The sequence below is a fragment of the Arvicanthis niloticus genome, chromosome 4 (assembly GCF_011762505.2).
Source record: "Arvicanthis niloticus isolate mArvNil1 chromosome 4, mArvNil1.pat.X, whole genome shotgun sequence".
Lineage (NCBI taxonomy): Eukaryota > Metazoa > Chordata > Mammalia > Rodentia > Muridae > Arvicanthis > Arvicanthis niloticus.
Genome location: NC_047661.1, coordinates 70,034,638 through 70,052,898, shown reverse-complemented (window position 1 = coordinate 70,052,898; position 18,261 = coordinate 70,034,638). Strand labels below are relative to the sequence as shown.

Below are 18,261 nucleotides of genomic sequence, written 5' to 3'. Positions count from 1 at the left end.
AGTTTCCGAAAGTAGAGAGTGATGCAGGAGGAGGCTCTAGGGAGCACACTCCCATGGAAGATGGGCAAATTGACTGGGAGTGCAAAAGAGAGGAGACAGGCTTAGCCTGGACTGAAGTCTCTGTAGTCAAACTCCAAGGGAACATCTGAGTCACCTACCCCACTCCTCTGAGGCTAGAGAGAAAAGCACAAGATGATGAGAGGGGAAGCGTGAGGTCAAGAGGACCAAACCCGCCAGCCTTGGGACAGCTTCTGTACACCTTTCCTTAAGCATCTCCGTATCATCCAGGCAAGGGCTTGACGTCTAATCTCAGGCCATTCTCTTCACTCTGGAAGCACTGGCCTTAAGCCTACCCTAAGGGAAAGCAACAGTATGCCTCATGTTCTAGGGATGAGAGGATGAGGAGATGGGGATCTTAATTTTCTTTATCAGAGCCTATGGCCAAAATTATGTCTCTAAAACTATGGTCACTTCCCCATCATCTCCTTCACTCCCACCTGGCTACTACCCCTGCCTCATTCACTCTCCCTGAGGTCTCTTGTCCTCCTCTGAGCAACATGAGTCTTAGTAATAGTAGATACTATTGTTGTAATAGTAGGCAATATAATAACAGTAATGGCAATCGCTTGTCCCACAGCCTTTGAGGGCAGAGACAGTATGTTAAGAGAGTGACTGTTTCAGTCATCCATGGTAGCATATGTCCATAATGCCAGCACTGAGGAGGCTGGCAAGAAGGATAAGAAGTTCAAGGCTAGCTTTGGCTATAGAAGTGAAACCTCTTCAGAGAGAGAGAGAGAGAGAGAGAGAGAGAGAGAGAGAGAGAGAGAGAGATTCTTTTGTTACTACAAATGACCTCCCTCTATATTACCCTTCTTCATCCAACCCTTCATGGACAGGAAAGGATTAATCCAGTGTTTGAAGCGAATGAGCTGGAATGGGTAGCAGGACAGGACCTGGACTATAAATGTCACGGCTGAGTGCCAGTCCACCTCCCCATTCTTCTCTGGCTTCAAGACTCCTTCCTCATGACTCAGGCAGGCCTGTTGTCTTCTCTCCAGACCCCAACCAGCAGCAGATGTGACCTTTAATCCCGTCCCAACTTCAGTTTGAGTCCAGAGGCAGTACTGGAAAAAGGAGGGAGAACCGTGGGCTGGCTAACATCCCACATCTGGAGCCTTTCAAGCCAAGCCTCTGGTGGTTTCTGCCTTTAGTGTTCCCTAAAGTTTGCTTTGCTGCATGTACAGGAGCATGTGAACACACACATGCACACACACACACACACGCATGCATGAATGCACCCATACACAAGCAAGCACACACAAATACATGCTTGCAATGTGCTCAAAACAAGCTACCCACCCCACCCCAACCTTTTCTAGGTAGGGCCCCACAAAGCTCCAGGTCAACTTCCAGTAGTCTCTACCACAACCATCCCTCAGCCCCCAACCCACAATCTCCAGTCTCTCAGACAACAGCTCGCAGTTTCAAAACTCTTTATTGAACTTGGTCAGCATTGTGCACACGTATGAAGAAGCCAGAGTAAGGCACTATGCTCGCAGCCGACGGGAGAGATCCCCACTGGCAGACTGCACCCTGACAGTTCATCCAAGGAGCTTTCACTTCTTCCGGGGCTCCTTATCCGGGCAGCCCTCAAAGAATTCATTGCACATCATGGCAATGCAGGACAGGAAGACACAATACTCCTGGAAGTCAACTTCATTGTCCCTGTTGCTGTCCAAGTTGCTCATCACCTTCTCGAATGCAGCTTCATTTGTCCTTTTCTGGAGGTAGAAGATGTGCAGTTAGAAGCCAGAGCAAACCAGACATGTGCCTCCAGCCAGGGGCTCAAGAAGGTTTCCAGGCACTCCTTACTAGCCTCAGGGCTAAACTATGGGATGAACACATGGGATAGCTGGGAAAGGATGTGACCACATCTTCCCTGTGCTTGTTTTAATTCCCTTAATAGGTAACTGTCTTAATAGTGATACATTAACTAATGTAAGGTGCTATGAGGGGAGGATCTGCAGCATTTGTGTGCCTCCACAATCGTGTCTTTACAAATAGAAACTTGATTTCTATTGCCCATCACCGGAAAGACGGTCGTGATCTAGGCTGTGGTTTCAGACACTGACTGCCTAATATGGTTGTTTTGGTTTTCCTCTGCCTCTTCAGTTATCTTCATCCTAAGCCTTGTCTCTACTGGGGGCTAGTGTGAAGTAGATGGTTCACTGTGGTTTTACACCAAGTACCTAGAGCAGGGACATATGCCAGCTATAGCTAGGTAGTGCATCAAGGCTAGTGCCCACCAGCCCCAGCCTCTGCCTAGGGATACATCACACATGCAATACACAGGCAGGACCCACTCACCCCCAGGAAGCTAGGCAGCTCCCTGGTCAGTAGCTCCTTGAGCTCTGTCTTGTTCAGCTTGAACTTGTCACCCTCTTTGCCTGAATATTTGTGGAAGGTGGACACGATTATATCCAGAGCCTCCTCCAAGGGTCTCGCCATGGTAACCGCTGAGACCTAAGGGCAAGAGACACAAAAGTAGCCTTGTCCAACCCACGCCAACAGTGAGTTGAGAACTGGATATGTGTCACTGAGCACAAGTGACATCACCCAAGTCACATGCAACCTGTCCCCATTTTAAGTGCTCTACCCCAACCTACTCAAAGAGCACTTCAAGAGACTGACCTGACTCCCAGGGAGACCAGAGGAATGGGACCCACTGATGGCAAAAAGGTTGCACGTGCTTTGGGCTCTGAAACCTGCAAAGCCTACCACTCAAACTCTGGAGATCCATGCCAGCAGCCTTCTGTGCCTCGCTCAGGCCTGGCCTCAACACCAGCAGTTTTCCATCCCTCACTGAGCTTATTCACTCCCACGACTCAACCACAAGCACCAAGCTCTGACCCATTCTTCTCCTCCCAGCACTGGGCGAGGCTGCTGGCTGCCTGCCCGGGGCGACAGCGGAAAAAACCCAGCTGCCTAGTAGGAGTAAGATGAAGTGGCAGACAGAGGGGTACGGGGGTGGGGGAGGTGGGGAAGCCAGGTTCTCTTGGCCTAGGTGCTATATGTTCATAGGGCTATGAATTCCTATGAACACAAAACACACTATGAACACACATGCCTACAGGTGGGTGCTGGAGAGATGGCTCAGTGGGTAGAGGTGCTTGCCCCCCAAGCTCAAAGGTCTGAGTTTGATCCCAGAACTCACATGCTAGAAGGAACAGATTGACTCCCACAAGTTGTCCTTTGATTTCCACAGGTGCACCTTGGCATTTACCTCAGCCCAACCCATACACTCGTACTATAATTTCAACATTGTAAAACAAAAAGGCCTACTGATGCCTTCACTTCACTTCCTGTATCCGAGTGTCCACACACTGACTTGTATGACCGAGTAACACAAGTCACCATACCAATCCATCACAGTGGCTCCCAAGCACCAACATACACTATAGCAACAAACAAGCAAGCCTCAGCATCTCAGAACCTCCGGGAGCTCAAATGTATGCACTTTTTTTAAATTTTCATTTTTATGCAACATACACAGACACACAGACACACAGACACACAGACACACAGACACACACACACACACACACACACACACACACCCCTCCACATCAGAATCTCTCATCTGGATCTATTAAAGACATCTGTCCCCCGCAGCAGCCCCTGTTTCTCTTGCCCTAGCCTCAGCCTCTAACACCGCTAACGGTGCTATCAGGACGACACAACTCACCAGAACAAGAGAGGAAGTGCTGAATAGAGAGGTTTGGGGAGAGCCCAACAATCTGACCTATTTATACCCTGCCAGGCCCTGCCCATGCAGCGGATGGAGAAACATGGACACTGTGCGCTTGCTGTTGGCTGATGTAGCAAATGTCACAGCACCCTCCACTAGCCCAGCCTGGGAACCAGGTCTCCTGCTCCCCAGTAGGCACAATCAAGTAGTGAGTGAGCTCCAGTGGGCACGGCAGAGACTTGGATGGGGTGGACACCACCAAGTAGCCACAGCTCAGTCAGAGTTTTAGGAAGCTTTGAGAACGGGCAACCTGGACATGAGGTGTGGGCCACAGGAAAGGAGATGGAGGTGTTATGGGCGAGAGATGGGAAACTGCCCTGGAAATATGTGGCCCAGGAATTAAGGAGGTGACCCCAGCTAGTGGGACAATGTCAGCCCTTCTCTCCAGCCTAAGCAGCTTCTTGTCACAATCAGGAAGACCCAGGGTGGAGACTAACAAATCCCCCTAATATTGAGTGGAAACTATACCTAGGAGGTCATGATGGAGTTAGGATGGCAGTGTGACCTGGAGGTTTATACATGGATGGAAGCTTAAGTAAGGGTATTAGGGATGGCAGGAGCACCCGGGGTTGAATGCTCAGCTGGGAGAAGAGAGTTAAAAAACAGGAAAACTGGGGAGTCAGGATTAATCTCTAAGGATAGGGTACAAACACAGGGATTGAGTGAAGGTTAGATGGGGATTTGGCTCTGGGCTCCCACAACCACACCCTCCTTGTAGCTTCCGGTCACAAGTACTGAGTACCTCCCAAGGAGCCCCTTGTCCTCCTAGAAGGCCCAAGATAAGGACTTCTACCTCAAGCCAGGGGACAGAGAGATGGAGACAGAAACCCTCCATTCTTCTGACGGGACCTTGTATTGTCCCCGCCCTCCTATTGGACTCAGAAATGTGCATTTCTACAGGGTCTGACTCTGCTTTGGGGGCCCATGCCTTCAGTGGTCAGTCTTCTTCCTCCAGTGGTAAGGAGCATAGAGGAACAAGGACTCAGTCCCAAGGCCCAGTATGTCTCATCAGAAAAACCAAAGTAAGCCAAGATGACATGTCTTTATTGGGAGTTGAGGAGGTCCCTGCCACAGCAGTCCCAATTGGGTGCACATTGCTGAGCTTCCAAGGTAAGAGCAGAGATGTCCTTCCCTTCCAAGAAGAGAAGCAGCAAAGGCTGGCTATTGTTCCGCCCCTCACTAGCTAGACATCCCTAGGAAAACCTCTAAAGCTCATGGGTAGCTGGGGTTAGCACATCAAGGACTTGGCAGGTCTAAATTGAAAGGGGTACCACAGAGAGAGTAGGAAGGATGTGGCTACACACCCAGGACCACCTCAGGGACAAAGACGGTGCATTGGAGCAGACCCTGCCCTTCTGGGATAGCACACACCTCCGGATCAGAGGCTACTGGGGGCAGGGGGGTTCAGGGGGGCACTCTTTGAAGTACTCGTGGCAGTAGAGACAGAGGCTGGCAAGTGAGTGCACGTACTCCCCAAAGTCCACCTCGCAGTCCTTGTTGGTATCCAGAACACTCATGAATTTGTTGTAGTCACACTCCCGGAACTCACTCTGTGGAGGGGATGAGAAAGGGGGGTCAGAAAACCAGGATAAGGAGCCAAACGGCTCCCCACACCACTTCCCTCTGCTGGGTAGGCTGCCCCACTGCAAGCAAAGCCCTCACGGGCCGACCTCATCCTACCCATCTGATAGGACACCCATTTCAATCCCCCTTCCCAGCCCTGCTTCTCAGCCCATCTGCCGAGTTCCTACTCCTTGTTATGGAGATCCTGCTGAGTGAGGCATTATCCACCGGACAGTGACTGTCAACCTATTCACATTCTATTTCACTAAGACTCATGAGGCCTTGTCAGTTCATTTCCTTATATTTCCCCCTCCCCACAATCTAGCTTCTCTCTCTCTTGCTGCCCTATGCTGGTGCTTGGTCCTAGGTTACTCTTTGCAGAGTCCAAGCGGGGAGAGTATGAGGTGCTCACCGGGGTCCAGGTGGGCAGCTCCTTCTGCAACAGCTCCTTGAGCTCCGACTGGCAGATCTTGTATTTATCCCCACAACGCTCTGCATACTTCTGAAAGGTGCACACGATGGCAGCTACTGCCTGCTCCAGGGAACAGGTCATCCTCACTGTCACAAAACAAGGGTATGACTCACAAGGAGATCCAGGCTCTGACTCTCCTCTTCCTCAGTGTTTCCCAGGAACTAATTCCAAACCTGTCCATCTCCACCATGCTAAAGCACCCCTGCCTCTGAGCAGCCCTCCTTGACCACACGCGTGTGCGTGCGCGCGCGCACACACACACACACTCACTCACTCAATCAATCAATCAATCAATCAATCAATTCACCTCCCCGTTGTGCCTGTTGTGATTTTTCTAGACAGAAGTTTAAGCTCTAGACATTACCATAAATTCCTCAGGATCAGAATATCCACCATCTTCACCCCCAACTGGGAGCCTCCCTCAGGAGTCTGATTTCCTCCCATCCTTTCTCATCACAATGCCTGGGAATTCTCAGTCTCCTATTGGGTACCATTTCATGTGATGCTGCTCCTGGTCCTAGAAAGCTCTGCCTTTTGGAGACCCAGAGACCCATCCTGTAAGAGCTTGCACAGGAAGCCCTGCCCAGGGCTTTTTTTGTCCAGATTCTGGTGAGGCTAATGCCAGAGGCAATGATGGTAAGGCCTGATAGGACCCCTCCACCTCACTATGCCTCTTGCCCTGAACTCAAAGAAGCTGCAGTTGGGGGCCCTCATTCTCTTGTGCACTCCAAAGCCCTAGGTGAACTGTTTCTCTCTGGGTCTCAGTTGTCTTATCTGTAAAGTGGGATAATCTAGCCTCACAGGCCTAGTCAGAAACATGGACCAGGTGGTGTCTGCAGAGTCCACCGGTTCATAGATCTACTCATCTATAACCTACCCCATTCTTTAGCCATCCTCCCCTCCCCTGGGGGACCTCAGAGGGCTTTGAGAAGAGTCCCCCACTGGGATGGAAGGGAGACACTTCCAGAATCCCTTCCTTCACCTCACATCTACTGTTGCCTTCCATTGCCCATGCAGCCTGGGCAAATCCAGGCTGGCAGGAAGGCAATGGAGATGTTTCCATGTGAGTCCAATGACTCACTCCTGACTCCCTCAGGGAACTGGAGTCCTGCAACACAGGGCAGCCAGAGCCAAGACCCTTCCTGGTGAGTTCCCTCTACTGGGAGCAAATGACCAGCAAGACTGTAGCTGACAAGGAAATAGCGGAATGGGAGCTGAGGTGGCAAGCACTACTGGGGTCTAATTCTCTGTGACAGCCCGGGCACTGGAGCAAGGATCCACATTCCCAGTAGAGGAAAGTGCCACAGTCCTTGGAGAGGAAAGCGCAGTGATCCCAGGAGCTCTGCTCCTCAGAGCCCTTCTGAGTTCCTCCCAGCCTGCCTGGCGCCACTTCAGTTGCTATTTCAGAAGCACGGGGCTTGAAGACTCACAGGAATCCTCTCTTCTCCTGCAGCCCTGGCCTGTCCCAACTCGTCCCCAGGAATGAAGCTAAGAGTCAAGCAAGGAGCTCACTAAGAGCTTCCCCAGAAGCATAGCTAGCCACTGTCCTCACAGCAGTACTAGATGGTGGCTGGGTACACTCCACCAAAACAAACTTCCTTACAGCGCCTTGGTGTATGAGGGAACCTCTGAGTTCCCATCACCTGCTAACATCACCTTTCTGCTCCCATATCCAGACCCTGTATCCAGGAACAGGCTACCTATTGAGGGCTTTCTGAGCTGCCCAGAGCCCCAGCCCAAGGCGGTTCCCAGGCAACCGTACTCACCACTGCTGCTGTTGCTCCAGCTGTAGGAGCCTACCAACCGGGTGTCCCTATTTGTAGCCTCTCGAGAGATGAAGGGAGCAATTATAAGGACCCAAGTAGGTCAAGGCTGAGGCTGCCCCCAGGGTCCCCTGCCTCCTTCCCTCAGTAGCCTCTATTACAAGCCCACCGCCTACCTAGCAACGCACACATCAAAGACCCAGTCAGAGTCTCGGGCACCGCTCCCCTCGGGCACCGCTCCCCACTCCTTCCCCCTCTGCCCTTCCCCAAAGCTGGGAACTGGTACCAGCTTCCTGCTTGCATCTTTCAGCCACGCACATCCCTCTCCTGGGCTTTTTATTGTGAAGAGACCAAGAATACAAAATGGGAACACACCTTGGACTCTCTTAGGGTATACCTCCAAACAGTATCTGTGCAGGGGAGACCTTAAGAGCATCTGGCTAAGGCCCCTATTTCCAGGTGAGGAGTCTAAGGCCATGGGACACTTTCTCTGCTCAGCCTCCAGATCACTGAGTGTTGGGTGGCCTTTGGCTGTGAATTGCTTATTTCGCTGGAGGAAATTGTTATGAGGTATTTTTGAGGCCTCGAAAGAAAGGTATTTCTTCTAGGGAGCCACCAGCTGTCAGGGCTTGAACTTTCTTGCCTCCCTGCTCCAAGTGATAATGGATCAATTTGGGCCACACATTCATGAGAGAGCTGGCATGTCCCCAAGCTGGCATGTCCCCAAGCTCCCGAGCTCCCGAGGAAGCTGGTTTTCAGTTCCACTACTCTGTTCTGTTCTGGGGCGACCTTCCAGGCAGTCATGGGGCAGAGCATTCATTTTAACTTAATCATATTACCCCTTGGGGTTCCAGTGTCAAGTCTCTACTTGTCTCCTCTGTGAGCCCTGGGCTTCAGCTTGTGTCTTTTTCCCAAAATCATCAAACACAAATTTGAGCTTGGGCATGGCCAGAGCCCTCAGGGTGCCTGACCTGCTCAACTTCACAGATTTTTGCCATCACTTAAGGTTTTTTTTTTTTTTTTAAATTAGTTTTTATTTGTTTTGTTTTCTTGTTGTTTTAAAGATTTAATTTTATTTTGAAAGATTGTAATTTATTTTCCCTCATGTGTGCGTCTGTGAGTGTTTTACGCATTAGTGTAGGTGCCCACAAGGGCCACAGGCACTGAGTCCCCACAGCACTGGGGTTACAGGTAGTTGTGAGCCCCCTAATGTGAGTGCTGGGAACCAAATCTGGGTTCTCTGCAAGAACAGCAAGTACTCTTAACCTCTGGACCATCTCTCCAACCCCAATGGAACTTGTTTTGTTTTTTTGAGACAGAGTCTCTCTACATAGCCCTGGCTATCCTGGAACTCACTATGTAGACCAGGCTGACCTTAAACTCACAGAGATCTGCCCGCCTCTGCCTCCCAAGTGTTAGGATCAAAGGCATGCACCACCATGACTGGTCTGAGATTTTTCTTACTACCTTGTTGTTCTTTGATGTTTGAACTAGGTCATTTTAACTCTGCCTGGCATTTCTGGCCTTTCTTTATTTTTTCCTGCCATTCTTAGCTGGCATCGGGGAGACCACCACTGACCAGACATGGAAATCCCCTCCGGCTGTTTCTCTGTTCTCTCCCACCCCTAGGCTTTCCTGTTCCACAAGAAAGAAAATCCAACACCCAGGAAAATACAGGAAGGAGAAGAGAAACCTGGCTTCCTGGCCAGTGACAAAAACCTCATGCCTATATGGGCACTCTGGGAGCCCTTGACCTCACCCCAGGCCCAGTACCAAGCTTGGTCTGGGACACAATCTCCTTTTAGGAGTTGCCAGGCTGTGGGTAAGGGGAGTGAGCAATGGAGGCAGAAGGAAAGAAAAGTTGTGATTAACTCTGTTTTATTGGCAAGGAGTTATGAGCAGTCTGAAACACAGGACAGAGATGGTCACATGGCCACAGGAGGGGCCGAAGTGGACCAACAATTAATTTGCTTCTAGGTCAATGACTTCGTCTCACCTGTGTTAAGCAGAGGCTACCAGCTACCTTAAGCATGTCATCTCTACTCTTGCGACCTGGGTTTCCTCATTGATGGAAATAAAAATAGTAACCATCTCATAAGGTTGTTGTGGAGTTTGAGTTAGCACAAGCAAGGTTCATAGAATAAACATTGCTAAAATACAGTGAGGGCTTGGTAAATGTTAACTCTGAGAGGTAATGACTTGCCCCAAATCACATAACTAGTGAGCAGCAGGCTCGCTATTCACGGTGTATACAAGTAATTAGAGGCACTGATACTAGGCACGGGGGTGTAGCATAAACAAAGCCGACACGGTCCCTCTCGAGGGAGATGACAATCTAGTGGGAGAAACAGACAATAACAAACGAATGTTTAATAAGCTGGAAGAGCCTGGCTCCTGAGCCCACTTTCTTATCCAACAGCCCTTCGTGTTTCTGGGCACAGCCACAGCCCCAGGGAACACAGCTTCTCTGTCCACCAAGAGAAAGCTGGAAGAGGCCTAGAGACATGTCTTGGTGGAGAGATGGGGTTGGAATATGCACATGGAAAGAACACTTAATTGGGCCTTCTCTCAGAACTCCACCCCACCTCAGCACCTGACTTCAACATGTCTGCGCTTTACCTTGTTAGAGACTTAATTTTCTATCTCCAAGATGCCTACCCTAAGAATCCTAAGTGTTGCCTTTTATGGTGGAATATGTCTTTCATCCCAGTGCTTGAAAGGCAGAGGCAAATAGATCTTGGTGAGTTCAAGCCCAGCCTAGTCTACATAGCAAGTTTCAGGCCAGTAAGAGCTACATAGTAAGACCTTGTCTCAAAAAAAATGTTTTCGGCAATGTGAGTGCTCTGGACCCTGAGTTCAACTTAATAGGAGTTCCCTAGATTGCTGGGGGGAAGGGGTCAGAACCAATCCTTCCTCACCAGCTCATCTTTCTGCCTCCATAAAGATGATAGAGATGACTCTAAACTCTCTTCCCTTGTACCCCGCCACCCCCCAAAAAAAATACTTCTTAAAGTGTCTGGAGTCTTCCTGCTCTATTGAAGTTTTCCAGACTCTGCCCTGAACCCTTTTTTTTGCAGTGTCCCCAATGCACAACAGTGGACCCCAGTTCCAAGGGCTGGACTAGAGCAATCTTCCATCTTTCTCGCTCTTTCCTGCCCACATGCTCCATCCCTACCCTTAGGCTGAGCCTAGGACCACGGCTTCTCACCTTGCATAACTCCCTGCGGACAGGAGAGCTGGCTTCTCACCTTGCATAACTCCCTGCGGACAGGAGAGCTGACCGCTGAAAAATGTGCCGTCACTGGAGACTGAGAAGCTTTGCCTCAAAAGGATCAGCAAGAGGGTGTGCAAGGGTAAACACAGATGCTAGCCGATCTGGCAGGACTTCTTACAAGCTAAAACTCTGACTCTCCTCACTATCACCACCATCGCCTGAGATCCCTGGAAAACACATCACCCTTCTAAAGGGCAGTGCCTGCCCTTGCACCTCAGGGGGAAAAATAAGATAGGATGTCCCAAGAATCTGGACACTCTATTTACTTCTGGCAAAAGATCCTGAGCCCTATGTCCAGCAAAGCCCATATCCAATACCCCATGAGGCTAAATGAACTTGACCAAAACAATAAACATCCTTTCTGATCTTCTGAGCCACCTATGGAGGACATTTGGGAAGGGGTATCTGATTACTGGGGCCAGTGAGAAAGCTAGAGTCAGAGCTGAAGCTACAGAACCAAGAGCCTGCAGAGGTTAGACCTATCAGTTGCTTTGACAACCAAGCTATGTCCATTGCACAGATGAGAACAGTGAGTTGCTGGAGAGATGAAGTGACCCATACAGGAGCTGTAGAGCACCAGCTCACTCCATTGTCTCAGAACCCATGACTGAATGTCATGTGAGTTATGAGAACCGAACTCAGTTCCTCTGCACAAACAGTACATGCTCTTAAGTGTGGAGCTATCTAATTCTAGCTTTGCTGGTTCCTAGTTTACTTTGAAAATCAGTAGCTATGGAGGCGATGAGCGGGGCAGGTCTCGTGCTAGGGTGACTGACATCTCTGATGTTTGGTTTAAAATGACAGAAGCCCCATAGAGTACTTTTCAAGGATTTACTTGAAAGCCACGTACTTTACTGTAAGCACTGACACTCTGGCCCACAGGAGTGTCTAATGGACAACTAAAACAAGATGAGATTGACCTTGGCACTTAAAATCAGATAGACTGAGGCAGGAGGATTGCTGAACATTTGAGCACAACTTAGGTTTCGTAGCAATACCTTGGGGTCTTAGCAATAACCAAGGGTAAAAATGCTAGGGACGTCCACTATTTGTGCTTATCTCCTTTGCTACCTTAACCTTTGGGTCAGATTCTGCTGAACTCTGCACAGAGGCACATTAGTCATTTAATAAATGTTTGTCTGGGACTCCTAGTACAAGACCAGCTTACCCTAACCTCTGTCCTCCCTCTCCAAGGCTAAAGACACCAAGATAAAAGTAACTCAGATACTTTCAAGATTTACAATCACATCACCGTCTTGTGACCCCACTCATACCAACCACATTTCTCAATGTCCTATTCCAGATCACAGAAAAGGCACAGTCCTTCCCTACTCCAGGGCTGAGCCATGCAATAAAATGTGGCTATGACAGGAGGTGAGGTTACTGTGTTGCTCGTTCCAGCAGCAATCCCAGGAGGACTGGGAAAGATCTGGCCACAGATCCTTGAAAAGCTGAGTGATGTCCAAACACTCTTCTGCCTCAGCACAAAAATACGGAAGCTCCTTACAGTTTGATGTAGTTAGTCTGACAAATACCAAAAGGGACAAATAGCCACTTTGGAACTTCTCCAAGTGGGGGAAACCTCAGAGGCAGAGGCAACAATGTACGTTTGATTACTGTACCCCAACCGACTGTCCAAATCCAAAACTGAGAAGCCCCGCACCTATGGCACACCAAAAGAAATCAGAGGTCACAGAGCCGACCTCCTGCAAGGGGGCCTCATCTCCCTGTGATTCAGGATGATGGGCCAGGTACCTCTGAACCCTGTTCAGCCAGGTCCCCTCCAGGTCACACAAAGCCCAGAGTTCTGGAGATGGTTTCAGAAAGAGTAACAAGGCCTGGTCCACCATCCCAGTGTCCCAAAGGGATGGGGAGTTTTCTTATAGATGTGGGTCATGCCCCAACACTAGTCCTTATTTCATGTCCCTCAGCCTCTGTTTCTTCATCTGCAAAGTGCAGGTTCACTGAGGATTAAATGGCCAGTGCCTTAGTATCTCAAGCACCTGGTCAGAAGCGGGGCTACAAATGGCTAAGGCTGCCTCTCCCAGCTTCCCCATCTGTAAAAAGGTTAATGATAGCCCCTTTGGGGTTACCATGAGGTTGAAATGACAGTGTGCTGATCAGGATCTTTGAGAACTGCCCCCAGAATGTTAATTACTGGCATCATGATTCCCTTACCTATACTTATCAGGTCCCTCTCCAATAGGGTGTTAAGAAGGTGGGCTTCTCTCTTTTTATTGCTATGAAAAGAAACTATTTGTCCCAGAGGCCTGCCTGGCCTTATCTCCAGCCCTATACGCACAATGAAGACGGAGCACTGAGAACAAGTGGCTGACATGTGGCTTCTCGGTAGCATAACCCTCCTCTGCAGAGCTCTGTCTGATGTACTCTACAAATGGCACACGTACATCAGAGTTTCCTGGGAGGAAAGGGTTCCCACATAGCGTGGGCTTCTTAGAACATGGCTCCTAGCTTCTGACATGCCTCAGATGGAGCAATAGAAGAGGCTAGATTGGATGCTGAAATACTCTTAAGACATATTTCAGAATTCCCAGGGCATCATTTCTGCTCCATTCTATTGATCCCACAAATCATTAAGGTTGGCTCAGAAACAGAAGGAAGCCACATAAAAGAGTTGTCTTCTAATCTCCACAAGTACACCCTAGCCTATGCTCATGCTCAAGCATGCTCATGGGCAAACACACACACAGACACTTGGGGTCGGGTCCAGGCCACATCTGAAATCCAGCATCCTTTTGTTGTTTTGTCCTTTAAACCTACAGCACACCATCTGCTACACTATGTTTGCTGACTCCTGATCACAACATGGCTGCTATACTCACTGTCCATGCTCTAGGTAGAAGACAGAGTAAAGATAAGACATGAAAAGCTTTTTCCTCAAGAGCCTTTGTCTGAGTGATATGGCAGTATTAACCTCTCTAGTCATCCTTTACCTTCTTCACCTTCTCATTATGTTATCCTGAAGGTGACAGGGACAGGAGTTATCACCAAGCTGGCCCCTGCCCAACCCACCTCCAACACCTTCCCTGACATCAGCGTCCAGCTTTCACCCCCAAGGTGGGCAGCCAGGTTCACTGTGGGCAGGAAACCCTTGTAAGGTACCGAGAAGGCCAGTAAGAAAGGACAGATAGGCTTATGATGTAAGTGTCTCCAGTACGCCTAATGGAGTGGGGGGTCCTGGGTATTCCTCAGAGTATGAAGAAACTAATCTTTGCTAGGCCCCAGCTTCATCTTGATAAAGAGAAAATCAGAGCTTTACCGCCCTCTCCCCACAGCAGGATGAATTCAAAGAAGGCAAACTTTTTAATACCAGCCAAAACAATGAGAAAGATTAACCCAAAGTGAAGAAGAAGAAAAAAAAAGGCAAGACCTGCCTCATACATTAAGTTCTGAGACCTAACTCTATGATTACCCATTAGTCTGTTCAGGGCAGGAGACAAATAGAGAAGGTAACAGTGCCTCTCTAGCAAATGCCCCAGGGTGCCTGTCTTGGCTAGAATCCATTCTCTCTGTATACTTTCTTGGCTTGGCATAGAAATGTGTAAAATAAAAAGAGAAGTTAATACCCACTAATAATGTCCTTGTGTGCTCCATGGCCAGCTGCTACCCTTCTCTGAGTTTGGGACCATTCGACTAACCAATTACAGGATTAGACAGATAGACTCTGGAGCCCCCAATAGCAATGTGCTTGCTAAAGCACGCTGAAGGACGCAGCCATTAATAGCCCGTTCACACATATACACCTAACTGGCACCTCAGGTACTGTGAAGTAAAAGCTGATAGGGAATCCTCAACCCCACCCTGGGACTGGCACCAGGAGGCACCTTGAGAATGAAAGCAGGATTAGACTTACCCCCTCCCAGGCTCCCCTCCTGGCCTGCCTCACTACCCCCACATAGCTCTTTCATCTCCCCTTTGTTGCTTTTGAGCCTCTCACCCTCTTGACTGGCATCCTTGTGGAAGGTGTAGACCATCACATCCACAGCCTGTTGCAGGTCACTAGACATCTTGGATCTAGAAACACAAACGAACACCACCAAGGCACTTGGGGCCTCAAATCCGGTCTACAAGGCCTGCTTCTGCTTCACCAAGTCCCTCCAGGAATGGCAAGTCACTGTGTGCCTGCATTCTGCCCTGGAAGTATGGTTTTCTAAGGATGAAGTTCCACTCTGCACTGTAATCAGATGTTAGACTTTCCAGTGCTGTGAGAGCCACCTGGAGCAGAACCTTGTGTCTAAGGACATATCTCTGAATGTAGATCTCCCTGCTTGAGTGTCTAATGGGAGATGAGGAGGGGATGAGAGGGAGAGGGGTTGCAGGGTGTCTAGAGTCTCAATTTGACTTTTATCTGTGCCAAGAATGCAGAGAACAGATGTGTCCATGGGGTCCCAGAGTCACCTGGCAATAGCCATGAAAACAGCCCAGAAGTTTAAGGCCCCTTCATAGGGTCAAATCTTTCACAAACTCTAGTCTACTGAAGTCAGAGTCTCTGCCATCTAAAGGGAAGCTCCCTTAAGCAGGAATGTTTCCTTCTTCACACCAGAGACTCTCATAGAGTGTCAGACGTGCCTCCTGCCAGGCTGAGGGTTATGCTGCACAGTGCTGGTTCTCTGTAGTCAGGGCACGGGCAGGATGTAAGTGACTCAACATCCTCTCCAACAGGAAGGATTCTGCTGGAGTTAGAACTAAAGAAATTAAATGGTCAGTGTCTTGGGATCAGGTTAGAAGCTGAAGAGATAAGGTCAGAGGTCAGAGGTCACCTCTTCCAAATTCTTCTAAGAATATTGAGTGGGTTCCAGGGTAAGGCCAGAGGAGCCAATGTTGGAGGCAGGAAAAGCCTCCAGCCGGCCCTGCCAGCCCTCTTCTGCCAACCCCACTCTTATCTACTTAGAAAAGCACAGGAAGTAGCCTTGGGCATGGCTCTGCCACTACACATAGGACTAGGGACTCAGGCAGGGCTAAGCACTGAGACCCCTGTCTCTCTGCCTTCTTAGTCCTAAAAGAATCCAAGACTTGGCAAAAGCAAAAACAATTCAATATTGATTGTTTGTGACATGTTACTCTACAACCCAATGTGACCTTGACCTAATATACCCACTTTACTGCCTCAGCCTCCTGAGTGTGGAATTACAGACAGGCTCCGTTGCATCTGGCACAAATTGGGGATTCTTATAAAAGCACTCCCAATTCCTAGGCCTAACACCACCACCCCCAAAAATGGTCATATCTAAACTGGGAGACACAGAGTCCTCAGACACAGAGACCAGAGAACAGGTAACGGAGTAAGCCCCTAAGCCCTCGAAGGAGAATGTAGGAAAGGCCCTTCCATCTAAAACTTTACAGAGAGGGTCCCTTCAAACAGGAGATCCCACCAGCAAGTCAGAGAAAAGCTACAAGGACCAGGGTCAAGATAGTGGGACAAAGATAGAAACCCAGGTCCTCTACAGGACAAAGGTACTCAGCAGATCAGGTAGCAGAGACCTAGGAGGAAGTAAAATGGTCAAGACACCCAGGGTAGGGATTTATATGCCAGCCCAACTGACCTCCAATTTGTCGTTTTGGAGAAACAACTTGTCCTAACCTGATCTTGGTGAAATCTGACCTCCTCCCCACCGCATATACTCCCTCCCAGACAGCACTGGTCTCAGCACCTGCTGAAGACTCTCCAGGCCCACCCAAGGGCACACCTGAGCTCATCCAGGCCTCAGCAAGCAAACAGGTGTGGTGGGGAAGGGGCGTGTACTGGCTAGTTGTGTGTGTCAACTTGATACAAACTAGAGCTATCACAGAGAAAGGAACCTCCCTTGAGGAAATGCCTCCATGAGATCCAGCTGTAAGACATTTTCTCAATAAGTGATCAAGGTGGAAGGACCCACTGTGGGTGGTGCCATCCCTGGGCTGATGATCCTGGGTTCTATAAGAAAGCAAGATGAGCAAGCCAGGGGAAGCAAGCCAGTAAGCAGCACCCTCCATGGCCTCTGCATCAGCTCCTGCCTCCAGGTTCCTGCCCTGTGTGAGTTCCTGTCCTGACTTCCTTTGGTGATGAACAGCAAGGTGGAAATGTAAGCTATTTTGTGCAGGAATACAAACCCTGACTAAGACAGGGAGCCTGGTCAGGGATGAGAGGAGACAGCTTTTGTTCTGGGGCCTAGACACTCATTCCAAACCTGGTTCTCATGTTATACTTGTGAGTCACAACTCCCTCCTGTGTCAGAGAATGCAGTGTGACACAGAGTGGGTGGAAACTTCACAGCCTGTGCTCACTTGTGTGTGTGTGTGTGTGTGTGTGTGTGTGTGTGTGTGTGTGTGTGTGTAATGCAAAAAATTCAGCTGAGGGACATCCAGAAGAGGATGCCAGGAAGTCAGGAAGTCAAAGAAATCTTTTCTTACTGTTTTGTTTTATGGAAAATGCCTGGCACCAGAACGCTTAAAGAGATAGTGTGGTGACAGAGATGTGGGTCTGGTTAAAACTGTGAGCAATAGTCTGTGCAGAATGCAAGAGAGGACCAAAGAGGAATAAAGGGAAATGTGAACACCCTCTTCTTTATTTTACATAGAAGTGAGTGGGTAGGAAAGACTGCCCTACCCAGAGCTGAAAACACAGCATGAACCCAGCCATGCCCTCCCTCAGGCCCTCACCAGTCCCCCCTGAGTGCCTTCTCCATGGAGAAAAACAAACACTGTGTCCTTCAACTGGGCCCAAGGGAAGGGTCTTTAAGGAAGAGCTGACTTCAAGACTTCAGACTCCACACTGCCCCCTTCTGCTTCTTACCCCTTCCCCAGTTGGGCACCGCCCTTCCTGTGGACCCAGCTCTCTTCCCCTTCAAGACACCAAGCAGCTTCTCTCAGCTCCCCCAGGATGGGGTGACTCACCACGGTTCCAAGCCCAGATACCCAGGTGGTGACTCAGCGGCACACCCTGCTCCCCAGGGCCAGAGCAGCAGCCGGAAACCCCAACCCACAAGCACCAGAGTGGAGCCCCTCACCAGACAGCACCCAGGGAACCGATGGTGTTAACACCACTGAAATCTGAGAGGTAGCAGAATCAGACCCCCAGGTCTTAGCCTAGGACTCACTATGGCAACCAGCCTGCACAGCACAGATGAAGTGGTGTTGGGCCCTCCAGTGTCCTCTTCTAAACCTTTGCAAAGCCACTCAGTGTTCCCCTCCTCTCCACCCTGAGGAAGGGCCCATAGGGAGCAAACCTCTGGTGCTCACAGGGACTCCCTCCACATCATTCAGCATCTGCAGGTTTCCCCTCTGCTCAGAAACTACATGTGTCTCTTCCATAAGGTGCACAGTGAATACTCCATACCCACTGCTTCCCAACCTCCTTGCCATCCCTCGCTGTCTGAACAAG

At 49.6% G+C, this 18,261-nt stretch overlaps 2 protein-coding genes across 8 annotated transcripts in view; both read right to left on the bottom strand.

Moving 5' to 3' along the window:
• Positions 1 to 1,476: 1,476 nt before the first annotated feature.
• On the bottom strand, positions 1,477 to 3,869 carry S100a4 (S100 calcium binding protein A4). 3 transcript variants are annotated; one of them, XM_034499435.2, is made up of 3 exons: positions 3,746 to 3,869; positions 2,368 to 2,523; positions 1,477 to 1,781 (listed from the first exon to the last, which is right to left on the bottom strand). In XM_034499435.2, exons 2-3 carry the CDS (start codon positions 2,506 to 2,508, stop codon positions 1,617 to 1,619), a joined length of 306 nt encoding a protein of 101 aa, XP_034355326.1. In that variant the 5' UTR covers positions 2,509 to 2,523; positions 3,746 to 3,869; the 3' UTR covers positions 1,477 to 1,616. The 3 variants fall into 3 exon arrangements, with proteins under 3 accessions (XP_034355326.1, XP_076788938.1, XP_034355327.1); XM_076932823.1 differs by lacking the exon at positions 3,746 to 3,869 and adding an exon at positions 2,779 to 2,891; XM_034499436.2 differs by lacking the exon at positions 3,746 to 3,869 and adding an exon at positions 2,692 to 2,826.
• Positions 3,870 to 4,831: 962 nt separating this feature from the next.
• The window catches only part of S100a3 (S100 calcium binding protein A3), a 34,619-nt gene continuing 21,189 nt past the window's right edge, over positions 4,832 to 18,261 (bottom strand). For 2 of the 5 annotated variants that reach the window (XM_076932822.1, XM_076932820.1), the window contains 2 exons: positions 5,784 to 5,929; positions 4,832 to 5,358 (listed from right to left, as the gene is read on the bottom strand). In XM_076932822.1, coding sequence (XP_076788937.1) covers positions 5,194 to 5,358; positions 5,784 to 5,924 — 306 coding nt within the window. In that variant the 5' untranslated portion in view covers positions 5,925 to 5,929 and the 3' untranslated portion in view covers positions 4,832 to 5,193. Of the gene's footprint in view, positions 5,359 to 5,783; positions 5,930 to 7,609; positions 7,793 to 14,838; positions 14,973 to 17,977; positions 18,057 to 18,261 lie in introns of those variants that run through there. The other 3 variants (XM_076932821.1, XM_034500728.2, XM_034500730.2) reach the window with 3 other exon arrangements.